The sequence below is a fragment of the Canis lupus genome, chromosome 14 (assembly GCF_003254725.2).
Source record: "Canis lupus dingo isolate Sandy chromosome 14, ASM325472v2, whole genome shotgun sequence".
Taxonomy (NCBI): domain Eukaryota; kingdom Metazoa; phylum Chordata; class Mammalia; order Carnivora; family Canidae; genus Canis; species Canis lupus.
This window is the reverse complement of record NC_064256.1, coordinates 44,952,899-44,973,266: the sequence shown is the minus strand read 5'-3', so window position 1 is coordinate 44,973,266 and position 20,368 is coordinate 44,952,899. Positions and strand designations below refer to the sequence as shown.

General features: G+C 37.9%; 4 protein-coding genes across 20 annotated transcripts in view; 3 read left to right on the top strand and 1 right to left on the bottom strand.

Annotated features, from left to right (window-relative positions):
• The window catches only part of NT5C3A (5'-nucleotidase, cytosolic IIIA), a 55,195-nt gene extending 40,935 nt beyond the window's left edge, over positions 1–14,260 (top strand). For 5 of the 6 annotated variants that reach the window (XM_025464582.3, XM_025464584.3, XM_035698315.2 and 2 more), the window contains 8 exons: positions 4,002–4,100; positions 6,067–6,136; positions 7,624–7,670; positions 8,391–8,476; positions 9,900–9,989; positions 11,888–12,050; positions 12,760–12,960; positions 13,482–14,260. In XM_025464582.3, coding sequence (XP_025320367.1) covers positions 4,002–4,100; positions 6,067–6,136; positions 7,624–7,670; positions 8,391–8,476; positions 9,900–9,989; positions 11,888–12,050; positions 12,760–12,960; positions 13,482–13,583 — 858 coding nt within the window. In that variant the 3' untranslated portion in view covers positions 13,584–14,260. The remainder of the gene's footprint in view (positions 1–4,001; positions 4,101–6,066; positions 6,137–7,623; positions 7,671–8,390; positions 8,477–9,899; positions 9,990–11,887; positions 12,051–12,759; positions 12,961–13,481) is intronic. The other variant, XM_049093792.1, reaches the window with a different exon arrangement.
• KBTBD2 (kelch repeat and BTB domain containing 2) overlaps positions 1–20,368 on the top strand; it is a 217,026-nt gene that overhangs the window by 65,704 nt on the left and 130,954 nt on the right. The window lies entirely within an intron of this gene.
• Positions 1–20,368, bottom strand: part of LOC112670699 (uncharacterized) — a 200,313-nt gene that overhangs the window by 68,380 nt on the left and 111,565 nt on the right. The window lies entirely within an intron of this gene.
• The window catches only part of LOC112670700 (retinitis pigmentosa 9 protein), a 204,606-nt gene that overhangs the window by 96,385 nt on the left and 87,853 nt on the right, over positions 1–20,368 (top strand). The window lies entirely within an intron of this gene.

Below are 20,368 nucleotides of genomic sequence, written 5' to 3'. Positions count from 1 at the left end.
GGACTTCATCCCGGGTTCACGCCCTGAGGCAAAGGCAGACTCTTAACCACTGAGCCACCCAAGTGCCCCAGAAATCATTGCTTTTTGGTGATGGAAGTAGACTAATGAGATTAGGAGTTCATTCCATCTGCACAAATGCATTTTACAGCCAGAATATATGTATTGTAGGGTTTTGTTAATCATCTTTCGTATTAAGTCAGATTTAGCTCTAGTCAACCAAAAATGCTCTGATTCTTATCAGGAAAGCTTTGCTCCTTTAGCATTTTATAAAATGAATTTATTTTCTTTTGTTTGCAAATGATGGACATTTTTATTTTATTTTTATTTTTTTTTTTTTTTTTTTAAATGTTTTATTTATTTATGATAGTTACACAGAGAGAGAGAGAGAGGCAGAGACATAGGCAGAGGGAGAAGCAGGCTCCATGCACCAGGAGCCCGATGTGGGATTCGATCCCGGGTCTCCAGGATCACGCCCTGGGCCAAAGGCAGGCGCTAAACCGCTGCGCCACCCAGGGATCCCTTATTTTTATTTTTTAAGGCTAATTTTTTTTAAAGATTTTATCTTTTTTTTCTTTAACTTTATTTACTTATTCATGAGAGACACAGAGAGGCAGAGGGAGAAGCAGGCTCCATGCAGGGAGCCTCATGTTGGACTTGATCCCGGGATTCCAGGATCACGCCCTGGGCCAAAGGCAGGCGCTAAACCGCTGAGCCACCCAGGGATCCCATGATGGACATTTTTAGCCCCTGTTTATTTACCATAAAATTCTGCTGTAATCGAACTGAGAAGTTTCCGACTACTCAAAATCACTTGCCCTTCAGACTTTAAGTATCATTATTTTAAGTACTACCAAACAAGTGTGGTTTTGTCCAAGAGGAATCCAGAAAAAGGGATCTGAGGAGGTAACAAAAGTATATGATGTATGATGAAATGTATATGCCTGCAGTATACTTCTTAATGTTCTGATATTCTGACATTCTTTGACACATTTCATGTTGTATTGTAAAAATACATTTCTTAGGTTACATTCTAAAATATTTGAGTAAAATACCCAACATCTCAAGTTCCTGAGAAGTATTTATGATATACTTTGGTGACATTGTATGTGTATCATGGAAGCGGGGGGGGGGGGGGGGGGGGGGGGGGGAGGGGGCAGTGTAAATATATGACCATATAACCCGAAACAGCTATAATTATCATTTTAAAATTTCTTGTACCTGTGTTTGCTTTCCTATCATGCTCTCTGTTGCTCTTTCAACTGTTTTATCACTGTGACTTCACTCAGGTGCTATTTGGGTATTCACTGCTTATTTATCAGAAAATGAATGGCTGTTGTACATTCATGTTGTACATCAATGCTTCCAGCCCCTGGTTGTCTTTCAGGCCCTATTGATATTATAATCAAATCTGATAGTTGTTAACCTAGTGGAAACCAGCATACTTTGAAGTAACTTTGATATATTTTCCTATCCATCATCTGAAACAGGTTATCCTATTCTATTTAACTATGGGTGTTCTTTTTTTTTTTTTTTAATTAAATGTATTGTAGGGGATCCCTGGGTGGCTCAGTGGTTAAGCGCCTGCCTTCGGCCCAGGGCGTAATCCTGGAGTCCTGGGATTGAGTCCCATGTTAGGCTCCCTGTGTGGAGCCTGCTTCTCCCTCTGCCTGTGCCTCTGCCTCTGTCTCTCTGTGTCTCTCATAAATAAAATATTCTTAAAAATTAATTAATTAATTAAATGTATTGTAGGATATGATTTGCATGAGACAGGACATCTTTGTCAGTATGGACACACTGAAAAAATATTTAATTTTCTTGGTGAAAATATAGTGACAAACATCTTCTGTTGCTTTTGGTAATGGGTTAGTTATTAAGTCAAACATATGCTAATTACTATGCATCTGCCAGTTAAGGCAGAGGTAGGAGCAGAATTTAATTGTTTGGAGATGAACTTAACTAGTTAAGGTATTTGTAAGGGAGCTATAGAAGTGATACTCCAAAACAGCTACGGTTTCTAAAACTCAACAGGAAAACGTTGTAACTGCTAATCGTCATATCCCTGGCATCTAGTGTCTGATGCAAAGTAGATACAGGTAAATATTTGTTAAGCAAGTTAATGGATTGATGAATGAAGAAAAGGAATGTAGGAATAAGTGCCATATGCTTTTATCATCTTTTGAAAAATTGCTGTAAAATAAATATTTAGATAATCATTATTCTATTGATACCTTTAAAGTCCAGTTAACTTAGAAGAATCACTGTATAAAAGCTAGTTGTATTGCTGGTTATCCTATGCTATTTAAATATGAGTTTTTAAAATTAAGTGTATGGTAGCATCTTTCATTCATGGAGAAAATTTCAACGTTAGCATTTCTCTTTCCCATACACTTCCATATTTATCTTTCAGTCTTAGGAAAACATTTTAGCCTTTTTCCAATTTTCTAATTTTGTCTATTATGCAGAGACAGCATAATCTCCAAGAGACTCAGCTCACTCTTGGAGCAGAGCTATAAGGTTAGGAAATTTTTCATAACCATGTCTGTGATACACATAAAGTATGTTAAAAACGGTGGTAGCATACCCAGAATAAAAGCATATAAAGTAAATAAAAGTTACTGGGTATAAACCAGTATAGAACCTTAATGTCTTTTATACTGTGAAGCTATCAAATGCCCTATAATCTCCTTCCCCCCAGTCTTCTTGTACACATGCTGTAAGAGCACTGTGCCTGTGCATTTTACTCTGATCAGTTTCATTCTCTCTGTGATAGGGTTGAAGAAAGAAACAATATTTAACATTAAATTGTTGAGGAGCACTAAATCCTGAATAAACCAGCCTAGTAGCTACTGAAGCCCAGGTGTTCTAACATGTTTGTTTGTTTTTAAGTAGGCTCCATGCCCAACTTGAATCTTGAACTCCAGACCCCAAGATCAAGAGTCTCATGCTGGTGGTCTCATACTTTTTAGTAGTTATCTTAACTTGAAATAAATCTGTTGTAAAATTTATGCCAAGAACAATGAAATTATTTGGGATATGGTACAATAAAGTAACAAAGATCTTGAAGCACCTTTTCAAGTTAAACATATTTATATTTAAATATAAAGTTAAATATATTTACATATATAATATATAATATTACTTAAATTATTTAAAATATATTTTAATTACCTGTATAAAGATACACTTCTGGGGAATATTCATGTAACATTTGTTACCTTTCTGCTAAGATTTTTTTTTTACATTTTTTTAAGAGGTAAATATGTACGCTAAATCTTAAGCAGAAAGGTATTTGGTTGGTTGGTTTTTTTTTTAAGTAGGCCCCATGCCAAGTGTGGAGCCCAGCACAGGACTTGAACTCACAACCTGAAATCAAGACCTGAGCTGAGTTCAAGAGTCGGATGTTTGATCAGTTGAGCTACTCAGACACCCCTTAAGCAGAAAGATCTTATAAGAAAACTCTTTATCACAAAGCTCAGTTATTCTCCATTCCACTCTAGGGCTTTATTTTTATTAATGAATTCTGCTAAACTCATTTTTATAACTGTATGAAATAATATTGTTTTAAAAGTCAAATGAAAAAATATATGAGAATGAGATAAACTATGTGCATATACATCCATGTTTGTAATCATAGAAATGAAAATAATGGAAAATAAATTTAAATGTTTACTTATTTACTTCAGGTAGTAGAATTCCTAGCCATGTTTTCTTTTTATATTTTTCTATTATTTCTGTGGTAACCATGCATGATTTTTATAATTAGAAGAATTATACTTTCTGATAATATATTACAAATACAATTTTGTCTGAATGTTCCAGATGGAAACTGTTGATGTGCTTCCAAATTTTTTATGTGTATAAATGGTAATTTGATATGATTTGTTTTTTTAAAAAAATAATACCTCAACATTTTTACATCTTAATATAATCTTCTCTCAGAATCAAAAGAACCTGGGAAAAGAGGATTAAAAATAGTTAATTAACTTCCTTTTATCTTTTAGATGCCTGAATTCCAAAGAAGTTCAGTTCGAATCAAGAACCCTGCAAGAGTGGAAGAAATTATCTGTGGTCTTATTAAGGGAGGAGCAGCCAAACTTCAGGTGAATAATTATCAAGAAGTCTTTATGATTAAGTCTTTATTTTTAATGTTCAGAGAGACTTATTCATTTCATATTTTGCTTAAAATCTGATTAATATCCCGGAATCCTGATACTGAGTCCCGCATCAGGCTTCCTGCATGGAGCCTGCTTCTCCCTCTGCCTATGTCTCTGCCCCCCTCTCTCTCTGTCTCTCTCTGTCTCTCATGAACGAATAAATAAAATCTTTAAAAAAAAATACTCAAATTTGAGGCACCTGGGTGGTTCAGTTGGTTGAGCATCTGACTCTGATCTCAGCTCAGGTCTTGATCTCAGGGTTGTTAATAAGTTCAAGCCCCACATTGTACTCATGCTAGGCATGGAACCTACTTAAGAAAAAAAAAAAGAAGTAAAATAAAATAAATAAAACAATAATGTTCAAATTCAAATTTCAAACCAAGTTCATATTAAGATGTGCTTTATTAGGGGGTAACTGATTTTTTGTTTAATTCTCTCTTTTTAAAGGGATGTCTTAATGCAAATTTAATAATCTGGATATTCAGTAAAAAAAAAATTATTTTTTAAATGTTTTTAAAACATCTTTGAGAAAAGTGTTTAACCCATTCTCCTAAATTTCAAGAACTGGTAAACTATCATGTCGGTATCATTCATTCATTGTTAGAGTTTACCTAAATAGCAAGTTAAATCAAGAATGTAATAGTTTTGGGACATCTGGGTGGCTCATTTGGTTTAAGCAGCTGACTCTTGGTTTCAGCTATCTCACGGGTCCTGAGATCAAGTCCCCTATTGGGCTCCACACTCAGCAGGAAGTCTGCTTGAGAGTCTCTTCCTCTGCTTTCCGCCCCCCACATATGTGCTTTCTCTCCCTCTCTCTCAAATAAATAAATCCTTTTTTAAAAAACAAATGTAATAGTATAAGAACTTCATATAGTTTATTTTGCACAAATGGGATTTTTATGGTAAAAACATGTAATATGAAATCTATTCTCTTAATAAATGTTTAAGCATATAGTATTGTTAATTCTATGTGAATTGTTATACAGCCAATCTCTAGAATTTCCTTACCCTGTATGACTGAAACTGTATAACCATAGAATAGCAACCCCTCATTTCCTTCTCGCCTCAACCCCTGGCCAATGACAACCACCATTCTATTCTGCTTCTATGAGTTTGACTAATTAAATAGCTCACATAAGTGGAATCATAATTTTTCCATCTGTAAGTGGCTTATTTCACTTAGCATAATGTTCCCTCAAGGTTCCCATGTTGTAGTATATGAGTCTCCTTCTTTTTAATTGTGAGCTTCATAGAGTTTAACTGCCTCCACTGTATTTTTGTACATTGACCAGGTGGGTTGAAATTGTGCAACATTTTATATCTATCAAGAACTAGCCCAATCACCTGCAACTGCAAAATTCTATATCAGTTAATCAGCGACAATGCTAGGGCACTTAAGGTATCACTGTGTAATTTAAGATGATTCTCAGGACATAACTATAAGGTGATACCCTAGCATTGCCACCAAATAAAATCTGGTTAATCAGTACAGGAATTTGCAGTTGCAGGAGATAGGGCTGCTGTTCTCAATAGAGAGCTGCATTAGAAAACAGAATGCATGGGGTCCCTGGGTGGCGCAGCGGTTTGGCGCCTGCCTTTGGCCCAGGGCGCGATCCTGGAGACCCGGGATCGAATCCCACATCGGGCTCCCGGTGCATGGAGCCTGCTTCTCCCTCTGCCTATGTCTCTGCCTCTCTCTCTCTCTCTGTGACTATCATAAATAAATAAAAAAATTAAAAAAAGAAAAAAAGAAAACAGAATGCAGAAAGAATGACCTGTAGGTGCGGGGGTGGGGGTGGTGGTTGGAACAGGTCAGGGATTGAGCATAGTCCTGTACCTCCAGAACGGGTGCAGTACATGTCTGGCCTTGGTGGCTGTGTGTTCCATAATATCTTTCTCCCTTTCTTTACAGATAATAACAGACTTTGATATGACACTGAGTAGATTTTCCTATGAAGGGAAAAGATGCCCAACATGTCATTGTAAGTGTGCATTCATAAGCAAATTCATGAAAGTAATTCTTATTTTAAGATCTTTTCTTACCTATAATGATCTATGAGATTGAGGTTTTTTTCTTCTATTTGGACATTGAAAGTGAGAAAACCTGCCTTTTTCTTTTTATATTTTGAGGATTTCCCCCCATGTTATATAAATGGCTATTTTCTTTCTTTTTTTCTTTTTTTCTTTTTTTTTTAATTTATTCATGAGAGAGAGAGAGGCAGAGACACAGGCAGAGGGAGAAGCAGGCTCTATGCAGGGAGCCCGACGTGGGACTCGATCCCAGGTCTCCAGGATCAGGCCCTGGGCCCAGGCAGGCGCTAAACCCCTGAGCCACCTGGGCTGCCCAAAATGGCTATTTTCAAGTATGGTTTTGGTTGCAGATTGAAGACTTCTGAAATTTTTCTCCAAATGTGGTCGGTTCATTATTTGTTCAAGAAATATTTACATGGATTTTAAACATTGGATTAGGGGCAGCCTGGGTGGCTCAGCGGTTTAAGCACCTGCCTTCTGCCCAGGGCGTGATCCTGGAGTCCCAGAATTGAGTCCCACATCAGGCTCCCTGCGTGGAGCCTGCTCCTCCCTCTGCCTGTGTCTCTGCCTCTCTCTCTCTCTCTGTGTCTATCATGAATAAATAAATAAAATCATTAAAAAAAAAAAAAAGAAACATGTAGAGTCCACTTAACCGTGGATCCTTTTAAAAATAAATAAATAAACATTGGATTAACCTAAAGAAATAGCATTTATCAACCACTCTGGTTTTCTGAGAATGTTACTGAATTTCTTTATTGTTGATATATAAATTTAAGAGTGATTAAATAAATATCAAGCTAAAACGTGTTGCTAGATAAGATACTTTTTCTGTTTTCCCAACTTGGCAATAGGTTTTAAAAATAATACTCTTCAATTTGACAAAGAAGCAGTGGTATAAGGCCTCTCATTTACTGGAGGTGCATATGTAATTTGAGAAATCATTTTGATAATTTATATTAAAACTAATAGAAATCATACCTTTTGACCCAGTAACTCTTTGAAGAATTTCTAATGAAATACTCTCAAATGTAGGAAAAAAGCTTTAGATCCAAAGTTTAGATCTTATGGGATCCCTGGGTGGCTCAGCGGTTTAGCGCCTGCGTTCCATCCAGGGCGTGATCCTGGAGTTCCAAGATTGAGTCCCACGTCAGGCTCCCTGCATGGAGCCTGCTTCTCTCTCTGCCTGTGTCTCTGTCTCTGTCTCTCTCTCTCTCTGTGTCTCTCATGAATAAAATCGTAACAAAACAAAGTTTAGATTTTAAAACCATTAGATTTTTCTAGGAATGCCACGTGTATTATAGCACTTAGGCCAAGAGTTGTAATGTCCATGCTATTGGACTTGACATTTAAACTTAAAAGAAAAGTAGTAAGTTATTTAAAGTAGTGGTAGCATCAATCAGAATATTACTTTTAATGCTAGTTTGCTTTCACTCTTCAGATGTCATTGACAACAGTAAGCTGGTTACAGATGAATGTCGAAAAAAGGTAAATACTAACAGTAATGCAGAGTTACTTGGAGACCTCATTAGCCTTTTTGCCTGAGAATTTCTTCAGGTTCATTCACACAAACAATGGATATAAAGTGCCTCTAACCATACATCGCACATAGCAAACACTGAATAAATGTTAGTTTTATTGTGTGGGCTATATACAGTATACATTATTTTAAAGAAAAAAATAACTTTTTAACAAAAACAATAAAATTTACATAAAAAAGTTTTAATTGATTATCAAAATATTTTGGTGTCCTAACTTCGGCTGTACATTAAAACAAAAGTACTTTGGTTTTGTGTAGGTTTTGCTCCTTTAAATTAACTAGAATGTTGCCTCAGTTCTCTTCTATCCTTAAGTATCTGTTTGTGTCTGTGTTCACACAGGACACCAAAGGTGAATCAAATTTAATACTTTCATATGAAAACAAAAGGGTTTTTTTGTACTAATAATTTGATTATTAGTCAGTTTCGCTGAATTGCTAACCAGAAAGTACTTAAAAAAAGAGTTTTTTTGCAGATATATTTTATTACATGTAAACTGGATCAACAAAGATCTCTTCACTTGATATATGCATTAGCTAGGTACTCATGCTCTAATCTTCAACAACAGTTAATGGAAACCATTTGTTTACATCATTTTGCTTTCTGTAAAACTAAGCAGTTGAAGGACAAGTGTGTCATCCTCATGATTAAGTTATTCATTTATTTCTAGTTACTGCAACTAAAGGAAAAATATTATGCTATTGAAATTGATCCTGTTCTTACCATGGAAGAGAAGTATCCCTATATGGTAGAATGGTAAGTGTGTATCAGGCAATGGGAGGGTTAAAAATATAATAAAATAACATTGCAGTTACAACTAATGGCTTCTTTTCCCCCTGTACTGTATATAATAGATGCATAAATTATCCAGTGAGTTAGAGCAGTGATTAAATATAACAAAATGAACTATAATTTTCTAAGCACTCTAACAGTCTAGAATTTGTTTTGTCTTGTTTTTTTTTTAAGATGAAGGTCAGTGTGGATAAATTTAAGATCCTGTGCTTAAGCCTTAAATTAAAAACAAGCACTTTTTTTTAAGTATATGGACAAAATGTAGCTGAATGTGTAAAGAAAAAGAATTGGGATTTAAATCGACTGTGAACTGAGTAGGAGCCTACAGGTGGACATAGTTGCTGAGAAATGGACCCCCTGGTACTGACTGCATTAATGGAAATGCAGCCTTCCAAGCAGACCACACTGAAGTTGAGTCTAGAGAGAATGCTCTTAAGAGACATGTTGACAAACTTAGAATGTGCCAGAGGAGCCCACTAAGAAAGTCCCAGGAACTGGAACCATTCCATTTGGGGAAGATTTCACGTAAATGAGAAAGCTGTTATTTGAGAAGCAACAACTGTGGTTTTAGAATCTTAAGAGACCAGGATTGATATTATTTATCTTCCTTATACTGTGACCTAACCTGAATACCTTGCACACTTAATGTTGATGCTACAAAATGTTGAAAAGTTGGATTGAGGCCACATACCTGAGGAAACAGAGCTGGGAGTAGACTTGCAAGTTTCAAGAAGACTGATTTCAGCATAATGAAAAAAAGGACTGTCCAGTAATGAGAATTTTCTAGCAATAATATAAGCTTCCTTGGCAGAGTTCACTAACCTGAGGGGAGCTGACCGAGAGTGGAGGGTCACTTAGGAATATTGTAAGTGTAAGGGCTTCTGGATATCAGGTGGAGAGGTTCTAAAGGTCTCTTACTGAGATGCAGTGATTATAAGTGTTTTGATATGATTATAAAGCATCCATATATCAAACTTGTCACTAGGTTAGCATCTTCAGTACTTAGGTATTTCACAATGAGTCAGACTACAAACACATGAAACAAACAGCTTTGCTCTAATTCTTCTTGTAATCAGAGAAATGATTATGCCTCCTTATCTGTAGACTGAGGAAAGGTTTACATGTAGTATCCGTTCTTTATCTTATTAACAGATTTAAACTGAGACTTTGGAGAGAACTGGGAAATGCAGTAAGAACGTGTTCTATTACATTTTGAGACACATAGGACATACATTCATTAGCGATGAATTTAAATTTCTGAAATTTAAGTCCAAAGTATGATGAATGAAATACTGCATTATCTGTCACTGAAGAATGCTTTTTAATGAAGATGATAGTTTTAATTTGCTTTAATTGATAATTCTTTTTCTTTCATCATAAACTCCAGGTATACTAAATCACACGGTTTGCTTGTTGAACAGGCTTTACCAAAAGCTAAACTTAAAGAAATTGTAGCAGAATCTGATGTTATGCTCAAGTAAGTTTCTTGGCTGTTAATTGTCTGTAGACTTATATATGTATTCTAAGTATCTGTTTTTATTAAAATAATCTATAACTATATTGCATATAAAAACAGCCGAAATATGACACCTGTCACAGAACAGAGTGAGGTAAGGAATTTAGAACGACATATTAGATCCTAGTATAGGGTATAAGAGCTTTATGGAGTTTAAATTCTTTCTTCTTGGGCATCCTGGGTGCCTCAGCAGTTTAGCGTCACCTTCAGCCCAGTGTGTGATCCTGGAGTCCTGGGATGGAGTCCCACGTCAGGCTCCCTGCATGGAGCCTGCTTCTCCCTCTGCCTGTGTCTCTACTTCTCTCTCTCTCTCTCGTGAATGAATAAATAAAATCTTCAAAATAAAATTAAAAAAAAAAAAAACTCTTTCTTTTCTTTTTTTTAAGTAGGCTCCATGCCCAGCGTGGAGCCCAACACAGGGCTTGAACTCACAACTAAGGTTAAGTCAGATGCTCAACCGACTGAGCCACTCACACACCCCGAAATTTAAGTTCTAATCTACATTTCCTTTCTCCACACTGAAAATTTCAAGAGTAGGGGCACCTGGCTGGCTCATTTGGAAGAGCATATGACTCTTGATCTCAGGGTCATGAGTTTAAGCCCCATGTTGGGTGTAGAGATTCTTAAATAAATAATACTTTAAAAGAAATTCAAGACCAATGTTAGAAATTTATGAAACCAAGACCATTTTGAAATTTTTTAACACCACTTTTGAAAGACATAAAATATAAAAAGAATGTTTATAAATCAAGAAAAAAAAGTTTATAAATCAAGAAAAAAATATTTTGCTCAGTTACCCTGTTTATGAAGTTACATGAATCTACTTTCTGTATTCTCAAACTTCCTTGAAAACTATCTCTAGGAAAGGAAATATGATTTAGCAAACAAAAATATTTGTAACACATGAATGATAAGATAAAAATATTTTTAAGCTTCTTCTGTTACCACCTCTAACAGTTTTCAACTCATTAGGTAAATATGATGAGGCCATGTTTTTTTCTATTTTCTTTCTTTTTCTTTTTCTTTTTTTTTTTGGATGCTACATTTTAAGGTGATCTACTTCTGAGGAGGAGGAGGAGAGGAAGCATATGTCAGAAAGCATGTGAGGACAGCTAGTATTTTATACCTTTGTAGGTAGCTTAACCTGTAACCCAGGAAGAGTAAAAAGGAAAGAAACTTAGATTAATAATATTACCTACAGCTGCTGCACTTTAGGTAGGAGAGATGCCAGATGTAAAGAGAATGCAGCTCAGTTCCTACCTCCTCTGCTTTTCTAAGAGAAAGTAGTTGAGCAGGATGGCAAGCAGGAAGTGCTCCAATTCACCAGTTCACCCTAAATGGGTTTTTCAGGGTCTGGTTTTTCAAGATGTGGTTCATTATTTGCTGTTAAATGCTGTAAACTGTGAACTGTAGACTTATATCCATATTTAATTTGAATCTAAATCATCTAATTTGTACTCTTAAAAATATTAAAAGGAGGGCAGCCCAGTTGGCTCAGCAGTTTAGCGCCCGCCTTCGGTCCAGGGCATGATTCTGGAGACCCGGGATTGAGTCCCACATCAGGCTCCCTGCATGGAGCCTGCTTCTCCCTCTGCCTGTGTCTCTGCCTCTCTCTCTCTGTGTGTCTATCATGAATAAATAAATAAAAATAGTTTTTAAAAAATTAAAAGGAATGCAAAGAGTTAACTGAGAATCTTGCACTAGTGTTATAGACTTGGATAACCATGCTTTTCGGGAATATCTGAAAAGGGAATATAAATGAGCCATGGAATTAGGTAGACATGTTTTACTTTTTTTTTCTAGGTGAAAAGGAGATATATTTTCCTCTTTAACAATCAGTTCCTACCTCCATCTTGCAGGGAAGGGTATGAGAATTTCTTTGATAAACTTCAAGAATATGGTATCCCTGTGTTCATATTTTCGGCTGGTATTGGTGATATACTAGAGGAGGTGATCCATCAAGCTGGCGTTTATCACCCAAACATCACAGTAGTGTCCAACTTCATGGATTTTGATGACAATGTAAGAACAGCAAATCATTCTTCATAATTACTATTAAAATCTGAATATATTTAATCATGTAAATGTGTTTATTATTTAATGTATATTCATTAAACTAGGTCACTCAGTAGGCCTACTGTGGGACTCATCATCTCCTAGTGTTATATACATGTCCATGTTTTAAAAATAATATGCTTTTCTTAAACTCTTGCTTCCCAAGCTATAGACTAATATTAAAATTAGAAAAGTTTGTTTAATGTCATTCAGTGCAGCAACTCTGAATTCAGACAACATCCATAGGTGGAAAAAAAAAGAATTAGAACTGATACTATTTGAACAGGCTCTTCTAATTAAAACAGTACATTGTAGGGGCAGCCCCGGTGGCGCAGCGGTTTGGCGCTGCCTGCAGCCTGGGGTGTGATCCTGGAGACCCAGAATCGAGTCCCACATCGGGCTCCCTGCATGGAGCTTGCTTCTCCCTCTGCCTGTGTCTCTGCCTCTCTCTCTCTGTGTCTATGAATAAATAAATAAAAATGTTAAAAAAAAAAAAAAAACAGTACATTGTGATATACATTTCCAGTTAGGAATCAAATGAAAAGTAAAGATTGGATTTTCAATTTATTGTGTTTGACATTTAAAGTAGTCTCTAGAAAGTCATTAACTTCTCAGAGCCCTCCTTACTTATCATGAATGTGAAAAAAAAAACAAATAGAATTTATGTTTTTTATAGGGGGTGCTAAAAGGATTTAAAGGCGAACTAATTCATGTATTTAACAAACATGATGGTGCCTTGAAGAACACAGAATATTTCAATCGACTAAAAGACAATAGCAACATCATTCTGCTGGGAGATTCCCAAGGGGACATAAGAATGGCAGATGGAGTAGCCAACGTTGAACATATCCTGAAAATTGGATATCTAAACGATAGAGTAAGTATATAGATCTGTCATTTAATTTTTTTGTAAGAAAAATAAGGGTGGAACTTAATAGGCAGTTGTTAACTATACATGTGTGAGAAAGTAGAGACATTTTGATTGCTCTTTATCCCTTTGTTTTGGTGTAGTTAAGGGAGTTGGGATGCACATGTGTACTGTCGGTACTGGGATGGCTTCTTTGGCCTCTCCCCACTAGAAACCTCTCCTGCTCCTTAATCTTGAGAGTGTAAAATGTCTCCAATGTTACCAGGTGTTGCTTGGGCACAGTCTCCCCAGTTGAGAACCACTTACCTAGAGAGAAATGACTTTGGAAGTAAAGCCACCCTGTGGGATAATTTCTATGTCCATGAGTCTTAAAAGTTTGAAAGTATTTCTTCATTTCAGAAGTTTTATGAAAGTAAATTAAATTTACTACATTTTGCCCAAAAGATTGAACCTAACAATGAGATTAACACTGAAACTATTTACTTCTCCTTCCTGCATATCCATCTAATTTTTCTGTTGTTGTTGATTAGGTTGATGAGCTTTTAGAAAAGTATATGGACTCTTATGACATTGTTCTAGTAAAAGACGAATCATTGGATGTAGCCAACTCTATCTTACAGAAGATTCTATAAACAAGCATTCTTCAAGAAGACCTCTCACCTGTGGGTGCAATTGATGCAAGAACTGCTCACCTATTCATCTTGCTGAAAGACTTCTATTTATAATGCGTTATTGCTTTTAAAGTTTTTTCTCTCTGTTACTGAGGTATTTTCGGACATTGAATCCATCAACTGGAAGCTCCTTTTTTTTCCTCATTTCTCTCAACACACTCCTCACTATATTTTTTAACAGATTTAAAAAGAAAATCATAAAGCCAAAATTTGAAAAATAACTCCCTGCATTTCCAGAGTGAATTTTGTAATGTTATCATGAGGTTTTTGAGGAAACTTTTTACTCTGGGAGAGTTTGTATAAGTTTAAAAAGAAATTTTATGAAATGGTGAAATAATGTGCATGATTTTAAGTTGCCATTTTTGTAATTTGGGTGACTTATGTTGATGATATCACCATCTCCTTAAATTGTGTTATGTTTGGTTATTTCGTTTTGTGAAAGTCAGTATTAACCAGAAAATATTGGCACTCAGTGTTTGAAAATATTGCCACTCAGTTTGGTATCCACATGTCTGTCACTAATCATTACAAAATGTTCTGTATGGAAGCACTGATGATACACATGAAATGCAAAGCCTTTTTAAATTGTACTGTCAAGAAAATTATTAATCATTTATTCAACAAATATTTATTAAGCACCTGCTGTGTTTTTCCTGTGTCTGTGTTGGGGGTGTGGGGGGCTGTGGGATGAGTCCAAGTGTCATGGTCATAATGGCTATTTAGAGTGAATATTTTTGAACTTAAAATTAAAAGTTTAAGGATAGATAGTTGCAGAAGAAATGAATTAACCCTTCAGAAAATGGTGGGGACAGGGAAAATCGTTATCCCTCATTGAAAGTACCGGTAAAAGAGAGTACTTTGTTTTAAGTCTCGGAGTTTCAGAAATAGGCCACAGGCAGGGAACAAAGTGTAGCTGGGTCTCCTGTCAACTAAAACTGAGTATGCTAAATTAGGAACCAACATTCCTGTCTTCAGTCTGACTTCCCATTCCAAATTTCTGCTGCCCAATAATTGGTTTCCACAAGGTTTAGACTTGCCATTGTGATAAATTTGACCCTGACTCTATTTCACTCCAGAGTCTACAAGCTGCTAATTCCTTAAAGCATCTGAGCTGTGATACAGAGCATGTTCCAACTAGTACTGGACATCCAGTGCAGTCTGCAGTCTCTAGTACAATTTGATGTGGCAGGTAGGCAAGGTCTTGCAATGAAAATCTTTTCCCTGGGGCAGCCCATTCTTATCTTCTACCGCTACCTCTCTTTTCTATAATAAACAATAAAACAGAGTTTATAGTGGCCAAAAGTAGACTATTCCCTGCTTGAGTTGGGAATTTCTAATCTGATGATAGCTTTTTATCCCATATTGCTATTAGAGTTTGCTGTATTGACTGTTTTACAATTATAGCATGCTTCTGCAAATAAGCATAGTGCGTGGCATAAATGTAAAGAATACTGAAGTTATGACCTCTGTTCTCATCATGGCCTAACCCTTTACTAAGACTATAGGTCAGGCACCTCCCTATAAAGTGAAGGCCTTGAGGGCATGCAGTCTCTATAGCCCCTTCTAGCCTCTATCTAACTTGGTTATCAAGCCAAGGCCCCTGTTGCTTTTACTACATACCTGTGACACTGTCACATCTCACCGCCCCTGTTTCTATTGATGCTTAAAATAATTTGTGTTCAAGTTCAGTTTTCAGAACAGTTCAGTGTCACCATTAGGAAATGGGCTATAGGGACGCCTGGGTGGCTCAGCCATTGAGAGTCTGCCTTCGGCTCAGGGCGTGATCCTGGGGTCCCGGGATCGAGTCCCACATCGGGCTCCCTGCATGGAGCCTGCTTCTCCCTCTGCCTATGTCTCTGCCTTTCTCTGTGTCTCTCATGAATAAATAAATAAAATCTTTAACAAAAAAAAAAAAAAGGAAATGGGCTATAGAGTCAGACTGGATTTGAATCCTCTTTCTACCACTCAGTAACTGTGGTCAGGACACATTATTTAACCTGTGTCCCAGCTTGCTCATCTGTAAAGTGAAGGTAATGATACATCCTCGATATTTCATTGTGAGGGTGACATGTACTCACCAACGCCACTGTATGCTTTTAAGTTTGATATTTGCATTTAGAACAACTAAGCACAAGTATTCAATATTGGTAGCTATGACCCATCCACAAAAGTATAAGCACAGTCTGGATGGATGGATGAAACGGAAAGCTCTTCTGCAGCCTTAGTGAACACTGGCAGCGTGTAGCAACTACCACATTCTCTAAAGGAGATGGCGCCTGCCTTTGGCCCAGGGTGTGATCCTGGAGACCCAAGATCGAGTCCCACGTCGGGCTCCCGGTGCATGGAGCCTGCTTCTCCCTCTGCCTGTGTCTCTGCCTCTCTCTCTCGCTCTCTCTCTGTGTGTGTGTGACTATCATAAATAAATAAAAATTTTTAAAAAAAAAAAAGGAAGGCGGGTAGGAGAAGAAAGTTACTAGCAAATAAAAGGATTGATCTGGGCAAGACAACCTTCCCTTAGGGGTAAGGACAAGTGACAAGCAATTAGGTTTTTTGTGGGGTGTTTTTTTTTTTCAATTTTGAAGTTTACTTTATGAGGTAAAGCAGTTTCGTTGCTGAGATGAACAATTTTGATGAAACTGAGAAACAGAAACAATTGTCAGAGATACTAGTTTATTCGAGAGTGGTTTTGCAAGGGCTCTGCATTCCACGGTATGTTTAGTAGACACCAGAGTTGATTAGGCAGGTTATTAAAGGTTTTTTTTTTTAAAGATTTATTTATTTATTTATGATAAGACATAGAGAGAAGAGAGAGAGAGAGAGAGGCAGAGACACAGGAGGAGGGAGAAGCAGGCTCCATGCCGGGAGCCCGACGCGGGACTTGATCCCGGGACTCCAGGATCGCGCCCTGGGCCAAAGGCAGGCGCTAAACCACTGAGCCACCCAGGGATCCCCTAAAGGGTTTTTTTTTTAAAGAGACTTGGGGTTCAGGGTTCTCTCTTTGGCATACCCCATGGAGAATCAGGGAGGAAAAGATATGTGGGATCTGAATAACTAATCCTGAAACTTGGCCAGGGTTAACTCAAGATTCACCAGTCCTGCTGTGTTTTATAGTTATTCCAATATTTCGGTACAATTTTAATAGATAAGATAAAAATGCCTGAGGTGTGAGTCACAGGCCTTCAAGTCCGTCCAACCTGGATGAGTCTTAGATTCTCTCTAGGACATTTAGCAAATTATTTCTTTGTCGTCGTCGTCTTCGTCTTCTTTGTCTTCGTCTACTTTGTCTTCTTTGTAGTCATCTTTGTCATCTTCGTCTTCTTCATCTTTGTCGTCATCGTCTTCGTCTTCTTCGTCTTCATCTTTCTTCTTTTTTAGATTTTATTGATTTATTCATGAGAGACAGAGAGAGGCAGAGACACAGGCAGAGAGAGAAGCAGGCTCCCTGTGGGGAGCCCAATGCAGGACTCGATCCCAGGACCCCAGGATCACGACCTGAGCGAAAGGCAGATGCTCAACCACTGAGCCACCCAGGTGCCCCACATTTAGTAAGTTTCTAAGTTTTCTATGCCTTGGTTTCCTCATCTCTAAAGTGGGGCCTGAACTCGAGGTGAGGACTGATTAAATGAACAGTCACTCGTCCAACAAATATTGAAGTCCTTACTACAGGCTAGGTTCTAGAGACACGATAATGAATACATTCCACATGCTTCCTGCCCTCGTGTAGCTTCCATCCTAATGGATGAGACAGGAAAAAGAGGTAGGCTATTATAAATAAGATACTGTGAAGAAACCAACACAAGGGATCCCTGGGTGGCTCAGTCGTTTAGCACCTGCCTTTGGCCTGGGGCGTGATCCTAGAGTCCCCGGATCGAGTCCCGCGTCGGGCTCCTGGCATGGAGCCTGCTTCTCCCTCTGCCTGTGTCTCTGCCTCTCTCTCAATGTCTATCATGAATAAATAAATAAAATCTTTTTTAAAATATTAAAAAAAAAAAGAAACCAACACAAATGACAAGGATCCTGTTTTAGATAAGGTAGCCAGAGAAAGCTCTGAGGAGATAATATTTCAGCCAAAGCCTGAAGGAAAAGGAGCCAGCCATGAGCGGAACTGAAGCAGAAACATTCCAGGAAGAGGGAAAACGGTCTGGAGTAAAAAACTTTAGGTGTTCAAAGAACTGAGAACTGGTTTAGTAGTATTTTGAGCAAAGGGAAGAATGGAATAATGAATGGGAGGTGAGGGTGCCAGATGACACAGGTCTTTGTAGGTCGTGAGTTTGGTTTTTTCTCCCTGCAGCGGACTGCCATGATCACACCAGCTGACATGTGGAAGATTCATTGAGGCAGATACACTCCAGTGAATCAGCGCGCTGCTGCGGAAGTCTGAACTCAAAAATTTTTTTAATTGATTTTATTTATTTGACAGTGAATGAGAAAGAAAGACAGCATATGAGGAAGCAACAGGCAGAGGAAGAGAGAAACAGGCTCCCTGCTGAGCAGAGAGTCCAACGTGGGACTCATCCTAGGACCCCAGGATCATGATCTGAGCCAAAGGCAGATGCTCAACCGACAGCCACCCAGGTGCCCCTAAACTAGAAATTATAGTAGGATTCAGAGAAAAGTGGATCATTTTCAGTAGTTTAGGTTTAGAAATGACAAGACTTGCTTTTTGATTAAATGTGTAGGGTGAGAGAGGAGGAAGGGTCTCACAGATGTCTCATTTAAGCAAATGGGGGTGGGGGAAGAAAGAAGAGCAGGCTTGGGGGGAGGGTGTTGGAAAGGGAGTGGGAATGTACATTCTCTTTTAGACATGCAAAGCTCGAGGTGCCTGTAAGGAACACAAGGGAAGATAACAAATAGACCAGAGCTTAAAGGAGAAATTTTGGCTGGACTCATGCATTATATGTCTGCATTTAAATGAGATCCGAATATGGCCAGTGTAAGCTGGAAGGAATGCCTTGACCTATTAGAATTCCAACATTAATGGCCAAGACCACATGGAATCAAACACATTATTTTAATAAGCTTATTTTAATAAGCATGAAAGCTTTATACCTGCAGCTAGCAATAAATAAGCAGTATTCTTTTTTTAATTTTTTTTAAAAGATTTTATTTATTTATTCATGAGAGATACAGAGAGAGAGGCAAAGACACAGGCAGAGGGAGAAGCAGGCTCCATGCCGGGAGCCTGACGTGGGACTCAATCCTGGGACTCCAGGATCATGCCTTGGGCCAAAGGTAGACACTCAACTGCTGAGCGGCCACCCAGCCATCCCAAGGAGTGGTATTACTGATTTATAAAAAGATGCAGATCCCCAAGAAAGCCAAGGAAAAAGACTTCAAAGAAAGCAACCTTGGGGCATCTGGGTGGCTCAGGTGGTTATGCGTCTGACTCTTGGTTTCGGCTCAGGTCATGATCTCAGGATCGTGAGATCGAGCCCCACATTGGGTTCTGCACTGGGCCCAGAGTCTGCTTGAGATTCTCTCTCCCTTTCCCTCTACCCCAGCTCATGCTATCTGTCTCTCTCTCTCAAATATACACATACATACATACAAAAAGAAAGCAAACTTGTTCCTAGAAACCGAAGACATTGAAGTGCTATGTGTAAACACTTATTATATAGACTCCTGCGTCAGCTCTCCTGACAAAATGAAATTTTTTTCTGTCTTTTAAGTAATAATTTTGAAAGATATTATAAACTCCTCCATAATAAGAGATCAAAACTCACCAGGTTTTAACAAAATAATGCAGATTGCCTGTGCTTGCAAGGTAGCCTAGTGGCGTTTCAAGCACACTGGTCACATGCCTACTCATATGTCATGTTTCCTGAAGATACTTTACTCTCCCACTGGGCATCAGTTACCTATGTCATCTTTAGAGCCTGAAGTCCAGAATATGTGTAAGTCAGAAGTTAGGTGGTCACAATCTGTAGCTTGTGAACAGCCGTTCTATCAAGAGATCCAAGCAGCCTCAAGCAGCAACACAGAAATTGAGTATAAGATATGATTAAGAGAAATGCTCTGCGGCATCTCTACCCTATATTTGGCTCCCTGATGAGCATTCACATTCCTGCTGGCATAGCTGTAACCTACAATCATAATGCAAATGTAAACAAGTGTTGGAGCAGCATTCTAAAGTGAGGCCATCTGAGCAGCTGGTCCTTCCAGAGATTAAAGCCTCTGACGTAGTCACAGATTATTGAATGTCCTTTTAGCAACAGGAAAAATGGAAGCACCCAGGTAGCACTCAACAACAACCCCCATGTGGAGACCCATAAATACTACACAGTATCATTTATATGTGGCATTAAAACAAAATTTAAGCTTAAGTCATAGAATACAAAAGTGGTTATTGGGGGATAGGAGAAATAAAGGTCGATAAAAAGGCACAAACTTTCAGCTATAAGATAAAGTCTGAGGACTTAATGAGTAACATGGTGACCTATATTGTATAGTTTTAAACTTTGCTGAGAGTAGAACCTAACTGTTCTCATCAAAAAAAAAAAAAAGAAGCGCTAAGTGGGAGAGATCCTTTTTTTTTTTTTTTCCACGGAGACCTAGGCAGAGGGAGAAGCAGGCCCCCTGAGGGGACCCTGATGTGGGACGCGATTCCAGGACTCTGGGATCACAACCTGAGCGGAAGGCAGACAGACGCTCAACCACTGAGCCACTCAGGCATCCGAGAAATCCTTTCAGAAGTAAGCATACTATATTAAATCATCATGTACACTTTAAATATCTTATAATGTTAT